We start from the raw sequence: 15,289 nt of genomic DNA, 5'->3' as shown, positions 1-15,289 counted from the left end.
TCACAGCTCCTCGTTTATCTCGAATTCATTTTTTTCATTATTAAGCAAGAAACAAAATCGAGAAAATGGCTACCTATAGACACCGAAATTTTATATGATTTTCATTTTTTATCACAGGTTACGAATTTTTAATGGTTCACACTACCCAAATTACTTCAACAAAAATCTCAAAATTGGTCAAGTGGTAATATGGAGATGGGAGTTTATGTAGTTTGCTTATGGATTCAGGAAAATCTTAGGATCAAGGGAGAAGTTTAATGAAGGTAGTAGATGACTTATGTTGAGCTTTAAAGGGAGCATTACCATGTGCTGCAAATATGACTTATGCTTATGAATATTTTGCTAATTAGCTTATCATCATCTGCCTTAAGGGCATATTTTAGAAAAACTCATAGATTTATTCACAAGAAAAGATGAGAAAAATAAACACGGTGATCGAGCTCTAATTAGTAACACAAATAGTGTCGAATTATTATATTAGATCAAAATCCGTTGTTCTAGAAGGGCATGCCTACAAGAAACATATTCAACATAATAAATAGTATTGTCCATCGTCATTATTGTCATCCACTTCTTATTCGTTGGATGCTGAATAAATCGGTTGACAACCGGGAAAGTTTAAGAGGCTTCCCTTACATATACAAGCATAACTTAAATCATTAGTATCAAGGCCAAGACTATCGAATTCAGTTTCCGTGAACTGTTTATCTTTAAGGTTGTACCAAAAATATTTGCCAGCATAAGTTGATATGCACAGTAGTTCATGTGATGCTCCTTTGCAGTAAGCAATAGGGTGGTAAACCCATCTGGGCCGCCCTTGCTCAACAGGATGACTCATCAATTTAACCCAAGATGCTTTAACACCATAATCCTTCATAACCCATGTAGTATAAGTCGCCTTGTTGTCATCGTACCATGAAAAACGTAATTTCCCATCAAGCATACCTAGGTAATGATCATATCGAGATGAGTTGGAGCTGATTTCACCCAAAATAGTATCAGGCAAGAGTACATCGTTAGACCATCGTTCAGCCTTGATATCAAAACAACCAATTCCCGTCAAGCAATAGTAACTATCATAGATAATCATAACAAGTAAATGGTTTTGTACAAGGACGGGACTATTCATCAAATGACCCGTGGTGGTTTCACACGTGATAGTTCTCCACAAATTAGTTTTCAAACTATAAACGTCGACTTTTCTTAGCATATTAATACGTGAATCTTCATAGTTGATAAACCTGACAACTTTGAAATCGGCGTTAAATTCATCGTCTAAACAATAACACATGCCGTATCGTACATAGGTAACGGAACTTGGAAAGTAAGCTGTAGGGAGTACACGGTAAATACGTGTAGTTGGGTTGACCGAGATGAGATCTTCATAGACTCTGTGTCTATACTTAAACAAGAGGTACGATTCGCAACATGCCACAATTGACATGGAGTCCGATGCAAACCGTTTTACTGGTATAGGGTAAGGGCAAAGCGTAGGAGGAGAGTGTGGGGAGTCCAATTCGTATATACGAAAGGTGTCGGACTTACCTGGTAGGATGAAGAGGCGATGATTAGCCCCGGAAAATAATTCATTGAATTTGGGGGACGAAATCTCGTTTTGAAACGACTTGGAAACACATTTGAAGCGAAAGAGCGATTTTGCAGGTAATTTGGAGAGTATACATGAGAATATTAATTCTGTAGGAAGGCTAACTCTCGAACATGGTTTTAGGGTTTCAAAACTTGCATCCATTGAAAGGGAGGAACTAAGAAGATGTGAAAGTTACGTCGTGTCCACTGTATATAATAAGAAACAGATATTTATAGAGTTTTAATCCCCTATATACTAATGAATAGAAAAAACTTCACATTTTTCCACCTAAAAACCCCTTTCCTATTTTAATATAAACTCTTATTTACTTTCCTATTTTGATATAAACTCTTATTTACTCTCCTATTTTGATATAATCTATAAAAACATGTACTCCCTCCTATTCAGAATAAGTGTCCCATTTGCCATTTCCGTCTATTCACATAATTATCCCATTTACCATATTTGGACAGGTTTAAATGTTTAATAACTTTTCTACCCTTGACTCTTTTCTTTATTTACGACCCCAACCACTCGTAACCCATCTAAATTAACATCTTCTCTCCTATATTCTTACCCTTATACGGAGTACAATACTATTCATTATTTATTCTCTATTCCTTAATTTTCGTGCCATTGTCCAAATGGGGCAGTTATTCCGAATAGGAGGCAGTATATGTTAAGAGTGTTAAACTAAGACACCACTGCTAGCAAAACCTGGCTTCTAGTTAAATCGCAATAATTAAGAACTTGAATTCAAACAGACATTTAACTAAGAACACCTTAGCAAACACTTGGACTAACAATGCCAGTAATATCCAAGTTAAACATAAACATGGTGTAAAAGCAGAAGTCTTCAAAAGGAGGATTACACATTGATAACACCATAGTAAACGACTTCGAGAAAGTAAGCACGCTAAAAGATGACCAGCAAGGAGAACTTATGAAAAACCCGAAGCTAACACCATAGTAAACGATTTCTAGTACTTAGCATGTTCATTTTACCTCTTAATTAACGAACTTCAACGGCGTGTTTTGATCTTCAATTCCTTTTCCTTTCCTTAAACAACGCCATGCTCTCTACATAAGTAGACAAGTAAAATGAATAATGGTCTGCGCTTATCTCTCTTAATGTCGTCCTACTGTGTGTTACTGGATCAATTGAATCAACCACATTCTCCTTTCCGCCATAACAATCCTGAGCATTCTTCACCGTGATAACTTCACCGTTTTTTCTAAAACTAAAAGCCATTAGCATGCCATGTGGACGTAACTTACCAATATCAAAATAAAAAAAAATTCGTCCAATATTTAATCCTCCACCGCATCCGGCCAACCAACAACATTACCAGACCCCTACCTCAATATCTCATAGAAAAAGCCCAATCAACCATAAACAGACTCCAACTGAGCCACCGCCTCTAAGCCAACCAACCCCACCCGAAACCCACTCAAACCCACACAAACAAAATAGAATAAAAAACACAACTCACCAATCCAAAAAGGAAGACCTGACGACCAGCAAGAGGACCAGCAAAAACCCAAAACCGTCAACCACCACACAAACCAGAGCACCCAAAACCTCAAGACCGAAAGACTCGAACCGCAACTCACCCAAAACATCAAAAACATACATGCATGCAACAAAAACAGGAGCAGAAGACCCAACAACAAAAACACCAGGCGGATCAAAGACAACCGTTTCACCAGACGACACCTCCCACCTTATATGCAACCAGACCAAGACAAAGGGACGACATTGACAGACACTAGTGAAAAGGGAAACGGGACCGGTAGGTGGGGGAAAAGGGGGGATCACCATATCGGACCCAAAACACGACCACATAGTACAACATCGACAGAATGAGCTATACTCATCGATACGACCACAGACAAATCAGGGGTGGGGGGAATGGGGGGATCACCCTTGGGTTGGAAACAACATCATCGGTGACAGGACAAGGTACCGGAGGGACAGTAACGACAAGGATGGACCCAATCCCGGACAAGTGATAGGCTTTAAAGCCATCACCAAGATCAAACACTACTCCACCCACCAACTTAAGAACAAGAATCTTTATATGTTCAATGTCAGATATGAGGCAGAATCAGTGCATCATTCATTTAAAGTCGGTTAACAGCTAACATGTTCTCATTCTTTGAATCACACTATCTAAATTGTACATCATCAAATTAGTCATCTTTGCCAAATTATCTACTTTGCCAATGGATTTGCACATGATGACGACAGTCGACAACAACAACAAAAACAACCACCACCCAATGTCTCAGAAGCAAGTCTCTACGTTGAGACAAGGAGTCGGATATAAGCAACTTTACCTTTCAGCAAACATGGAACCGAGAATTACACGCCAGCCAAAACAAAAGCACCACATTCATAAACCCGATATGATGATTATCATTTAACAAACTCGTTAACAGTTCCATTAATCCAAACTAACCATTATCAACCCTTGAAATAACATAATTCCTAATCTGCAGTACCACATTCATAAACCAAAGACTAATTTGATTTTTGGTATGTTTTGCTACACATACCAAGCAAAAATTGAATTAAAAATAGAGCATGGTGACTTATAATAGAACGAGAGGCCACAAAGCTGATATTGAAATGGCTGCAAAATGCATTCTGATTTTAGGCACTCTAGTAAGTAACCAATTAAGGTATTTTGATTTCAAAATTGATGTTTCAAAATTTCTAAAAAAATTGTGCATTCAGGAATCAGGAGTACCCTTTGGATGACAAAGATATTATCGAGTTCCAAGCAAACATGTATATGTTAAGAGTGTTAAACTAAGACACCACCGCTAACAAAACCCTGGCTTCTAATGATAGATAGCAATAATTAGGAACATGAATTCAAAAAGACACTTAACTAGAATGCGTTAGGAAACACTTGGGCTGACAATGACGGTAATATCTGAGTTAAACATAAACATGGTGTAAAAACAGAAGTTTAGATACTTTGATTACAATCAAGTATTCAAAAGGAGGATTAGACATCTGATGACAATTAGGACCCAGAACACCATAGGAAACAACTTCGAGAAAGTAAGCATGCAAAAAGATGACCAGCAAGGAGAACTTATGAAAAAACCGAAGCTAACACCATAGTAAACAATTTCTAGTACTTAGCATGTCCAAGATTTTTTTCCCCATTAAATCGTTCATTTTACCTCTTAATTAACGAACTTCAACGGCGTGTTTTGTTCTTCAATTCCTTTTCCTTCCTTAAACAACGCCATGCTCTCTACATAAGTAGACAAGTAAAATGAATAACGATCTGCGCTTATCTCTCTTAATGTTGTCCTACTGTGTGTTACTGGATCAATTAAATCAACCACATTCTCCTTTCTGCCATAACAATCCTGACCATACTTCACCGTGATAACTTCACCATTTTTTCTAAAACTAAAAGCCATTACCATGCCATGTGGACGTAACTTACCAATATCAATATCACAAATCTTCGTCCAAGATTTAACATCCCCGTCTTCTTTCAGAATCCATGCACTACAACTACAACTCATGCTTGCATCATTGTAGATACTCTTAATCAAAGTCACTACCCGATTACTCTCCAGGACAGACAAATCCTCAGTAAATCGAGTCAATTTTAAGACTCCCGTCAGTTGTATAATCTCAAAACTCTCTGTACACATGTTAAATTTGAGGAGCACATTTTCATAATTTTGACCCGAATAAGACAAACCAAGGAAATAAACACAGCCATTAATGAAACGAGGGGTATACCCGAACCCATAGTACTTTTTAATCGAGCAGCAAGGACCAACACCGATAACCCTCCAGCACTCAGATTTCAAACTATAGACCTCAACTTGCATTTCCGCGCTCACCCCAAAACCTAAATCAATACTATCCAGTTCTACAAGTCGAACCACCTTGTAATCATCCGAAATAGAATCAAACCCGAACCCACAAACAGACTTATATGCACCATGAGTATCAAATACAATTATAGGCCGCGGAACGTGAACAAACTTTCTAATAGATGGGTTCCAAAGTATAGTAAGAGTACCCTCAGCACTAAAATCATTAACCAAGCAAAGAACACCGTTTACGCAACCCGCCACAGTAAAACAATCACCAATATAATTTTATGAAAAGGGACAATCAATCCGTCAGTTTGAAAACCGGAAAATGTATGATCATCAGGTTCAAAATGATACATTTCTTCTTCATCGTGGGTGAAATAACGAAGTAACAAGTGGGAATTGGCATTTTGGGCAATGTGATCGGAGATAAAACGCTGATTAGTGATTAAATTGAAGAATGATTTGGATAAAATTGTGCATTTAATTAGGGTTTTCACAGGTAATCTATGTAATATGTTGGTGCTTATTTCAGTAGGTAAATTATTCCACATTTTTGCAGGAAATTAACAGCGAGTCTTGGTTAAACGCTACTATCCGTCTTAAGCTTATGACGAATCGGGAAAACTAAAGGGGCGTGGGTTTGGAAAATAAAGAAAGTAATTCGAAGAAGATGAGGAAAACTTACCGAATGAGATGGACAAATGAGAGCATTCAGAATTCAGGGTAAAGTATGAATGAAAGTCCGGCAACAAATATATAGGGCTTTTGTGGCCAATTTTATCAATTTTTATTCGTATACCCGTCTTAAATGAGAATTTGTGATTCGAGTGTACTGATTCTTATATTTTTCAAGTTTGTTAAAGAGTAGAGGTTACAACTATGATTAATTTTCACCTCAACTAAACAAAAATGGAATAAACATGAATTCGTCTTACTTTACTAATTGCCTTTCTTCATACCTATTCTTTTGACAATTTCCCGGTCCAAAATGTTGTTTCTCCATATGGACTTCATCTATTTCTAATTTACACGGACGTTCTTGTATTCGTTTCATGTTTTTAGACCCTGTTTTCGGCTAAAGTAAATTAATTTGTAAATAGATGAGCTGAATTGAATAAAACTGAATAAAACTGAACTGAAATAAGTTGAAATTAAGTCCAAACAGACTTTATTATGTAGAAGAGAAGAGCATCACTAATACTTATTTCTACTTTTGTATGAGATATATGATCTATTATCTTATTTCCTAAATTCCTACCACGGATACATTAGAGACTAGAGAGTACTTTACTTGTACTGGGTAACCATCTTCATAAATCTGAATACAATGTAGGATGAACCGAATTTTACAATTTGCTACTTTTTTACATTTCTCATAATTATTCTTATGAGGTCGGATTTGATTTAAATTTGGTTATATATTCGGTTAATTTCAGATGTAGGGTATTTAATTTCATGCCAAGGTAATCGTAAGTATTTTTATGAGAGATTCAAATTATTACTATTATTACAATATCAAATCATACGGTCATACCGTAAAACTCAGAGTTTTAGTCAAAACTAGTCTTCTTTCGCTATCTTTGTTTATACTAGATTCAATATATAAGAATCTTGAATTTGATCCTTAGAGGCTTAGACATAAGAATACAAAGGATCATTGTTCTAAAATACGAGTATAAATGAAGGGAAACAAGGCATTCAAAATACGTTCCTGCATACGGTTACCAGGAAACGCCGATGTGAGGTGATTAGAAGGAAAGCGAAGTCAGGTCTGATAAATTACAGGACAAATGACAATTTCCCAAAATTGCAATTATACATGCAGATAAAGTTTCATTAACAGTTTGGCCAGATAAACGCAATGTACTGCACTTTAACTCAAAGCTATTACATTCGCGGCCAAGATAAACTTAACAATGGCGTCTCGCTAATAGGGTCCAAGGATGTCACCATTTTGCCACACCGAACCCGCAAAAGTGAAGTCCGCTACACTTCAAGCCAGAGCAAACTACATAACGGCATTTTGGAACCTTGAACCACGCCAAAAGTAATTAATTTTTGAAACCCCCATTTTCAAGCCACCTCAAAGATCCTTCCAGTCACCAAATTGTCACATAAGCTCTCATATCCCGCAAGCTTATTCTATATCCCGTCAATTTCAGGCAAAAGTGAGAGTAGCTGTATATATCTCTAAACCTATTCAAGATTTGACCAAGGGCTACATCATACCCATCATCCTTTGAGGGTCAAAATCAGGAAACTCGCCATTTGGTGGCGGTACCGGGTGCATGTTGTAACCACCATACATGTCAAATGCGTCATTTGGACCTTTGAAGGCATCCATTGGTGGCGCCCAGGGTGCGGGATGGTTTGAGCTAGAAGCTTCCTGGTTTAGGCTAAATCCAGGTGGATTTTGGGGAGAATTACCTGCAGGCCTTCTGTTACTGGAATTAGCAGTGGTTAAGGAAATGGAGTTTGACTGCTGTTGCTGCAACTGCTGTTGATTTTTCATTGGGGATTTCGGCCGAAGAGACTCTATCTCGGGTGTGGTCAGGATAAGATGTGGGGCCTCTGGAGGTGGGTTCCGTCCTCCCCCACCCTGCCAAACTTTCCCATCCTTGTCAGCAAAGCTTCTCACAAACGCCTGCAAAAAAACATTCACCTACATTAAGAATTGAATAGCTTGAAAGCACCAAAATCAATTCTAGAGTCTAGACCAAATACTCAAGTGCCCTAGCCAATTTAAGTTCCCCTTTTAGGTGTGTTTTGTATGGTGGAGAATGAGTGTGAAACTCCTAATCCAGAAATAATAGATGTTACCCCAATAAATAATGTTACATCCCCAAAAAAGATGTTACACCACATACATTATTACTAAGGTACATTTCTTACTTCAAAATCTCAAGCGATCATCCTACTTCAACGATATTTGCAGATTAAGCGCTTAAAACTTCCTAAAAGTATGACTAAGAACCAAACAAATAACAGATATTCAACATACAAGACTTAAATATTATACTCCGTATGAACTATAATAGACTAGAAATTATAGAGTGAACTTTAAAAAGCACAGCTAAAAAACCACGCCTCAGTTGAAGATTTTGAGTGGTAAACTATAGGAATTCATAAAAGAACACCATCATAGATGACCCTCAAAATTTCGTCTGTATACAACGAATTTCATTTCAAAGTTAGGAAACATTACCTCACTGTCAAAATTTGAGTCTGATAGTCCTTTACCAACAGTTAGCCACCCCGACCTGATGTTGTGATCTGCCCCAAAAAGCTCGAGTCTCCTACGGCCAAGAGCAAAATGCTCAATTATTCGGTACATCTCTTCAGGTTTAGCTGTGGAACCTGCATAAAAATTACCAAAAATATCTTGGATATAAAGCCCCCTTCTCATGAGCAACTAAAACTGCATATATACGCAAGTGACTTTTTACAAAAACACGATTTTGATAACTACAGGAGTGAATATCACACATCTATTATCTATATAACATATAAAACAAGAGCCACTAATTGTATACATATTTTACAGGTTAAGAAGCACAATTGTAGCACGCACCTCTTGCCCAGTTCAGAAGCCCCATAATCAATGGATAAAAAATGATTATCCCAAGCATATTTCACTTAACAAGAAAAACAGCCTATAATGCTACACACGCAAATATAGCAAGAGAAGTGCATACCATATGGAGGTTCCTCCGCGATAATGACGTCTGTATCTATATTTGCATGTATTATATGGCCATCAGTACTGCGACGAACTGTTCCCTTTATTCCCATTAGACAGTGTTCCTACAAGAAAAATGAAAAGGCAATTCAAGAGATAAACATTTCACTGTCAAACTGACAAATGACAATAATCGAGATATGGACTAACCTTAGAGTGCTGAAATAAAGTATGAGAATCATGTCTTAATGCTGGAGTAGCTGAGTTTTTGTTGGTCTTCACCCAGCATATGTCCTCACACCTCCTGAATCCCCACTGACCGCCACAATGACAGAAACAAAGTGGAATATATTAAAAATTGTAACTAGATCATTTTTGTTAGCCAAGGATTTTATCGCAAGATTGCTTTAGTACTCATAATTAGTCATACATGCTTGAAGAGGATAAAAAATTCTAAAATAAATATAGGAGAGGAAACAGGATTCCACCATAATGTACCTTTTTCAGACACTGTCGCCCTTGTTCCAGGCCCACACCATCACCAACCCATAGAAAAATAAAAGAAGGGGTATCTGCTATAGCCTGCAGATGCAAACCAATTATACAAAACTCAATATTGACTGCACGGGGGAAAAGAAAAAGCAATTAGCAAAGTTCTAATTCATAGTATGCAGAAATTTAAAGATCCCTATTACAAAGACAGATCTCCCCACTAGAAAATTTAATTCAAACCCACGGAAAGAAAACAGCATCATATATAATGCCTAAAACAAAAAGATAGCAGCAGTTTAACTCTCTCCAGTTGGCATTTGCAACCATAAATTCAAGCATAGGTACTATGCAGTGTTGTTTTAAATGCATCTATTCTCAAGCTCCAAGACAGACTTAAATTCTTGGGAAATTCTAAGTTGTACCCTCCTTTTTCCCATATCCCCACTAATACCCCTGAAGTCTATCATAATTCTTAAGCGCGCCCAATCTCAGTTTAGGCGTTACTTAGATCTGTTAAGTGCTGATTTGGCTCAGTTCATAAGATGACGATTGTACGTGTTAGAATTAAAACCCCTATTCTTCCTACCACAATCAAAACCCCTGTTCTACCTACCACAATCAAACCCTTCAACTTCACTGTTTCTACCACTGTCTAGATGCGCACAGCGCCTAAATCCCAAGGCTACTGTCACCTGTTTTCACAACCTAATGAAGTTTTTCACTTTGATTACGTTTCCTCCCTAATTTTTAATGATACTTTTACTATTATGTACACATACCTTTTTATCACTTGTTATCTTGAATTCTTGATTTAGGGTTTATTGATTTCAATTTCAAACTGAAATCAAGTAGTAGTTTTCATTTTACTAGGGAATCTAAGAGGGATGAACTGCAAGAATGGAGAAATAGAAAACCTAATCTCATTTATACTAGTCACACTACTACACAGGAATCATTGTCACCATTATCACCAAACTTAAGGCAGAGAGAAGCAAATGAAATTACTCCTCAACCTAGTACAAATGTTCTAACACCATGTCACCAAGTGGAAGTCCAAGATTAAACAAAAGGACAAATAACGAAAATAGCTTAAACATTCCTAAGGCTACAGCTAAAGTGAAGGGAATATATGTTCCTAAAAACACTTCAGTCAGAAATGGTGATGAAGCCAATGAGAAAAGGAAAGAAAGGGGATAAAAGGTCCCTAAATTCTTTATCTTTTCTTTTCCCTAATAAACTAGATGACATTTCAAATCAATTACCTCAATTTTAAGATTCATGATCTCTTCAAATGTCCAGTACTCCATATGATCTGTAACACCAGGTGCACGATGGACATATTCCTCCCAAGGTGGATCAACAAGTATAACATCAAACTTGGTCCCAAAAAAATCAGGAGACAAAGTAAACTCACGAAGGTCACATTTGTGATACATGGGAGGAGTTGATGCTTTCTCAACAATCTCATCCTTCTTTTGTATAAGTTCCCGAAGCTTTGGATAATCCTCAACGTTGGTTAGTTCCAGCTCCCTTATAAAATTCTGGGGCCGCATGCCAGTGTCAACAAAATTTTGCGAGTAATCATTTTGCTCTCCTCTGGATGGAGCCTTACCAGGAGGGCCACCACTTTTAGGAGGAACCCAACCACCGGAAATTTTTTCATTAGAATTTCCTCGATGAATAGGCACGATAGCATTATAGCCAGGGCCAGGAGCATTTGGAGGCATACCTCTTCCTTGACCAGGTTGATTATAAACAAAGGCTGGATTTGGAGGAGTCCCCATATGAGGAGGAAATCGCTGCCCAGGTGGCCCCGGAGGAAGTGTAGAAACACCGGGTGAGACAGGCAACATGCTGATATCAAAACCTCGGTTTCCAGGCCAAACAGGTGGAGGAAACGGAGAAACAAAAACACCAGGGGGAACTGGAGGACCTGGGGATAAACCTGGGTTCATTGGCTGCATGGGACCAGGTGGCGGCATACCAAGGTGTCCAAAGGGAGATCCCATCAAGGGCATCGGCAAGCTGACCTGCTGGTTGTCTCTTCCAAGAGGCCTGACCCTACCACCTCTACCAAGCCTATTGCCTCTTGGACCCTGTTGAATCCCCCTCCCAAAGCTACTTTGTTCTTGATTGGTACTTAGAGACTGAGAAACACCGCTAGAATTTTGGCCTCCAGAAGGTCGGGAAGAAAAAGAACCTTGCTGGCCCCTCGGTCTGCCTGCCCTGCCATCAACATCATCCCTCCATGAATTATGATCTTGCATCAAACCAGAGTCGTCAGCATTTTTAATAATGGAGTTGTCACCAGATGTCACATGTCCTTCAGTTCTATGCAAGTCATCTTTTGTGCGTGTGAATTCATCGTGCATGGTCACTTTTGGATCATGTAGTGGAACAGCTTCAGTTCTCCTTCCACTGTTCGTGTCATCTCTTCCATAGTCAAGAGGCTTCGGTTGTATCTCTATCACATCATAATTCTCAGTCGAAATCCCAAAATTCGTAGAGGCCTTAACAGCTTCACTTCTGCCATCTTTTCTACTCCCAGGTCGACCTAGAAGCCTATCATTATCCATTCTATCACGACCACGTCTAGGCAATTCACGCTCTCTATCATGATCATGAACAAAATCTATGTCCCGGTCATTACCAGCCTGCTGCCTTCTTTTCCAACTTTCTCTAGATCCTTCCCTTTCCCAGTTCCTATCACTCCAGTTATTTTCTCTACCTTTACCTCTATCATCTCGAGAGCTATCTTTTTCTACATCTTTGCGCTTTAGGCTGCTGCTCCTATCATATTCTGGCTCAGAGTTCTCCAAGTCATGGCGAACCCTACTACTCCTGTCAGGACTTCTGGACCGACGGGAATACCCAGCTTCTCTCGCAGCCTTTTCTCTCATCAAATTGTTACCATCCTCAGCTAGATTAGATGATCTATCTCGATTATCTACAGCTTCACGACCAGAAGTCCTAACTTCCCTTTGCCTTTCAATTTTCTCATTACCAGCTCTATCTTCACGGATCTGTGGGCTACCTTTATTATCTTCTTCTACAGCATCTGATCTGCTTCTGATCTTGGACTTGTCAGAATCAATCTTTCTATCCTCCCTACTATAGGATTTACCCTTATCACTAGATGTTTCTAAGGCCCTGTCTTTCCCTTCACCTGTATCAAGTCTGGAAGATGTACTTCTTTCACAAGTGCTCTCCTGCTTGAAATCAGAGCCGGACCCATTTTTTGGATCAGATTTTCCCACGATACTCCCATCCTCAGCTTTTGTAGGTGTACCAGACTCGTCCCATCTTCTTTTGGTCTTTACATCTTCAGAAAAACCCTGTCCCTTCTCTCGGTTAATCTCTTTTCTTTCAGAATGATATGCATCCCTTTCAATTGCCTTTTCGTCCTCCCCATCACGAGACCTTTCATCCTTGCTTTTGCTTCTCCTATGAGAACCTTCACGGTCAGAAAACCTAGAACTACCTTTCCTTGGTGCATTCCTCTCGCTATCATCACCTCTTGAATGGCTTCTATGTCCGGACTTATCTCCTCCGTCATGCCTGTTCTCTAAATCTCCGTCCTGGTACCAGTTGCTCAACTTTTCCAAGGCACTGGACTCATGCCTCTTCTTTTCATACTTGGAATTAGAATCCTTTTTCACATCAAAGTCACCTTCGTCAATATCTCCTTTGCTTGAACCACCTGACTGCCTTCTACTCTCATTTCTATCTCCAGAGCTCTTTCTCTTTCCGCTGATTTCCCAACTATCGATATCTTCCCCAGCACTCGACCTTTTCGATTTACTCAACTTATGCTTCCTTTTCCCACTGCCCTCCAATTCTACATCGTCCACGACCACCTCCCTCTTGTCATCTAAGCTCTCGTCTGCTTTCCTTCCAGAATAATTTCTAACTCGCTCGGGTGAATCCATCCCATAAAATCACGGATTCTTATTCTTGTATCTTCACACTAAATTACTTGCATCCACCAGACTAAGTAGTGATTACCCTGCAACAAAAAAAATGGAATTAAAGCTAACAGCACATATAACGTAAAACAAAATCGTACATCAAAATGTGGAACCTTCGACGTGCCAATCACCAAGAAATAATAAAAAATCTTCTGGAGTCACAGTCACTCACATTTGCCCGATTTGGAGGGAAAGGGTGGGGGCAGGGGCGGATCCAGGATTTGAGTAAAGGGAGGGCACAATAAGAAAAAAAAAATATTGCGGACAACATTTATACATTAAATTCAAATATCGTCAATACATAGTAAATTCTAAGCTACACTAACACTTATACATTAAATTGCGGACAACATTTATGCATTAAATTCAAAATTATTTTGAGGTTCTAATAACAATGGAGAAGAGGTCGATGTGGTTTTTTGTGACTTCTGCTATTAAGAAGCCATGGTTTCCCTATATATAGTGATGTGTACTCTGGCTTTGAGTGGTTCAGATACTGATATATAGGCATTAGGAGGATGTAGCTCAACTCATCCACCAGTATTGCCCCATAAACCAGACTCTGTGCACTAATAAGAAGCCATGGTTTCCCTATATTTAATTGAAGTTGGGGAACAAATTAATCGAATTAATCAAAACTAATAACTAATAAGAACAAATTTGGGATTTAGGGTTTGGGGAACAAATTAATCAAAACTAATAACTAATAAGAACAAATTTGGGATTTAGGGTTTGGGGAACAAATTAATCAAACTAGTAAGAACAAATTAATTGAATTTGGGAAACAAATTAATCGAACTAATCAAAACTAATAACTAATAAGAACAGATTAATTGAATGAATCAACAATCAACAACAAATAATCGAATTAATAAGATTATAAGAAATTAAGAGAAGTAAAAACTGAGATTCTGAGAACACATACCGAGTAGCAGGCGAGTAGTAGTACCGCGAGTGGTGGAGTGTCAGACACTCAGACGCCAGGCAGACGGTGACGGCCGGCGGCACTGCGGCAGGTGGTGGTTGTCTTTATCGTTCTATTGTCTTTGTGTTTATGTCTTTTATGAGTTTATCGTTGTTTTGCCTCTTTCTGTTTGTCTGCTTCAGTGGTTTGTGTGTATCGTTTTTTCCTTTTTTTTTTTTTTTTTTTTTTTTTTTTTAAATCAAATTAACCTTTAAGGAGTCCGTTTTTGAAATAATGCTCAAAAATAAAAGAATTGTCGTTTTGGGTCGGTTTTAAAAACAATTATCGAAATGGTGTCCACGTAGGCTCGGTTTTGACGAGCCTGTATGAGGCTTAAACACGCCATACGTATTGGCGTGTTTACTTGAATGAACACGCCATTACATATGGCGTGTTTAGGCAGTCCAAAATTCTTACCCAAGGTCAGTAGCAACATAAGGAAAGACATATAACACGCCATTACGTATGGCGTGTCTTGAGAGGAAAACACGCCATTACATATGGCGTGTTTTTTATGACTTCAATTTTCCAACCCCTTTCCAGTGACTGATCAAATTGCCAAAAACTAAACACGCCATACGTAATGGCGTGTCTTCCTCTTGAAACACGCCATAGCGTATGGTGTGTTTAGCCAGTTGTATTTTTTTTTTTTCATTGCTGCACAAATTCCCTTCGTTCTCGTATCTTTCCTTTGCCAAAACAGAAAACCAAACTCAACAATGCTCAACAATGCTCAACAA

General features: G+C 38.5%; 1 protein-coding gene and 1 pseudogene across 1 annotated transcript; both read right to left on the bottom strand.

Moving 5' to 3' along the window:
- Positions 1–444: 444 nt before the first annotated feature.
- On the bottom strand, positions 445–6,184 carry LOC141605105 (F-box protein CPR1-like; annotated as a pseudogene).
- A 959-nt stretch (positions 6,185–7,143) lies between these two features.
- Positions 7,144–14,692, bottom strand: LOC141605104 (N6-adenosine-methyltransferase non-catalytic subunit MTB-like). Its single transcript, XM_074423743.1, has 7 exons — positions 14,511–14,692; positions 10,880–13,623; positions 9,624–9,707; positions 9,336–9,440; positions 9,142–9,250; positions 8,652–8,803; positions 7,144–8,090 (listed from the first exon to the last, which is right to left on the bottom strand). The coding sequence occupies exons 2-7, from the start codon at positions 13,544–13,546 to the stop codon at positions 7,665–7,667; spliced, it is 3,543 nt and encodes a 1,180-aa protein (XP_074279844.1). The 5' UTR covers positions 13,547–13,623; positions 14,511–14,692; the 3' UTR covers positions 7,144–7,664.
- Positions 14,693–15,289: the final 597 nt, after the last annotated feature.

Source organism: Silene latifolia, chromosome 10, assembly GCF_048544455.1.
Source record: "Silene latifolia isolate original U9 population chromosome 10, ASM4854445v1, whole genome shotgun sequence".
NCBI classification, from domain to species: domain Eukaryota; kingdom Viridiplantae; phylum Streptophyta; class Magnoliopsida; order Caryophyllales; family Caryophyllaceae; genus Silene; species Silene latifolia.
The sequence above is the reverse complement of the archived record's forward strand: the minus strand, read 5'-3'. Positions and strand labels throughout refer to the sequence as shown.

Excerpts from the sequence above, each read along its gene's own strand:
- LOC141605104 (XM_074423743.1), bottom strand. The coding sequence starts at position 13,546 with ATGGATTCACCCGAGCGAGTTAGAAATTATTCTGGAAGGAAAGCAGAC. Across the intron at positions 8,804-9,141 it reads CGCGGAGGAACCTCCATATG|GTTCCACAGCTAAACCTGAA; the intron begins GTATGCACTTCT and ends ATTTTTATGCAG. Across the intron at positions 8,091-8,651 it reads ACTCAAATTTTGACAGTGAG|GCGTTTGTGAGAAGCTTTGC; the intron begins GTAATGTTTCCT and ends GTTTTTTTGCAG.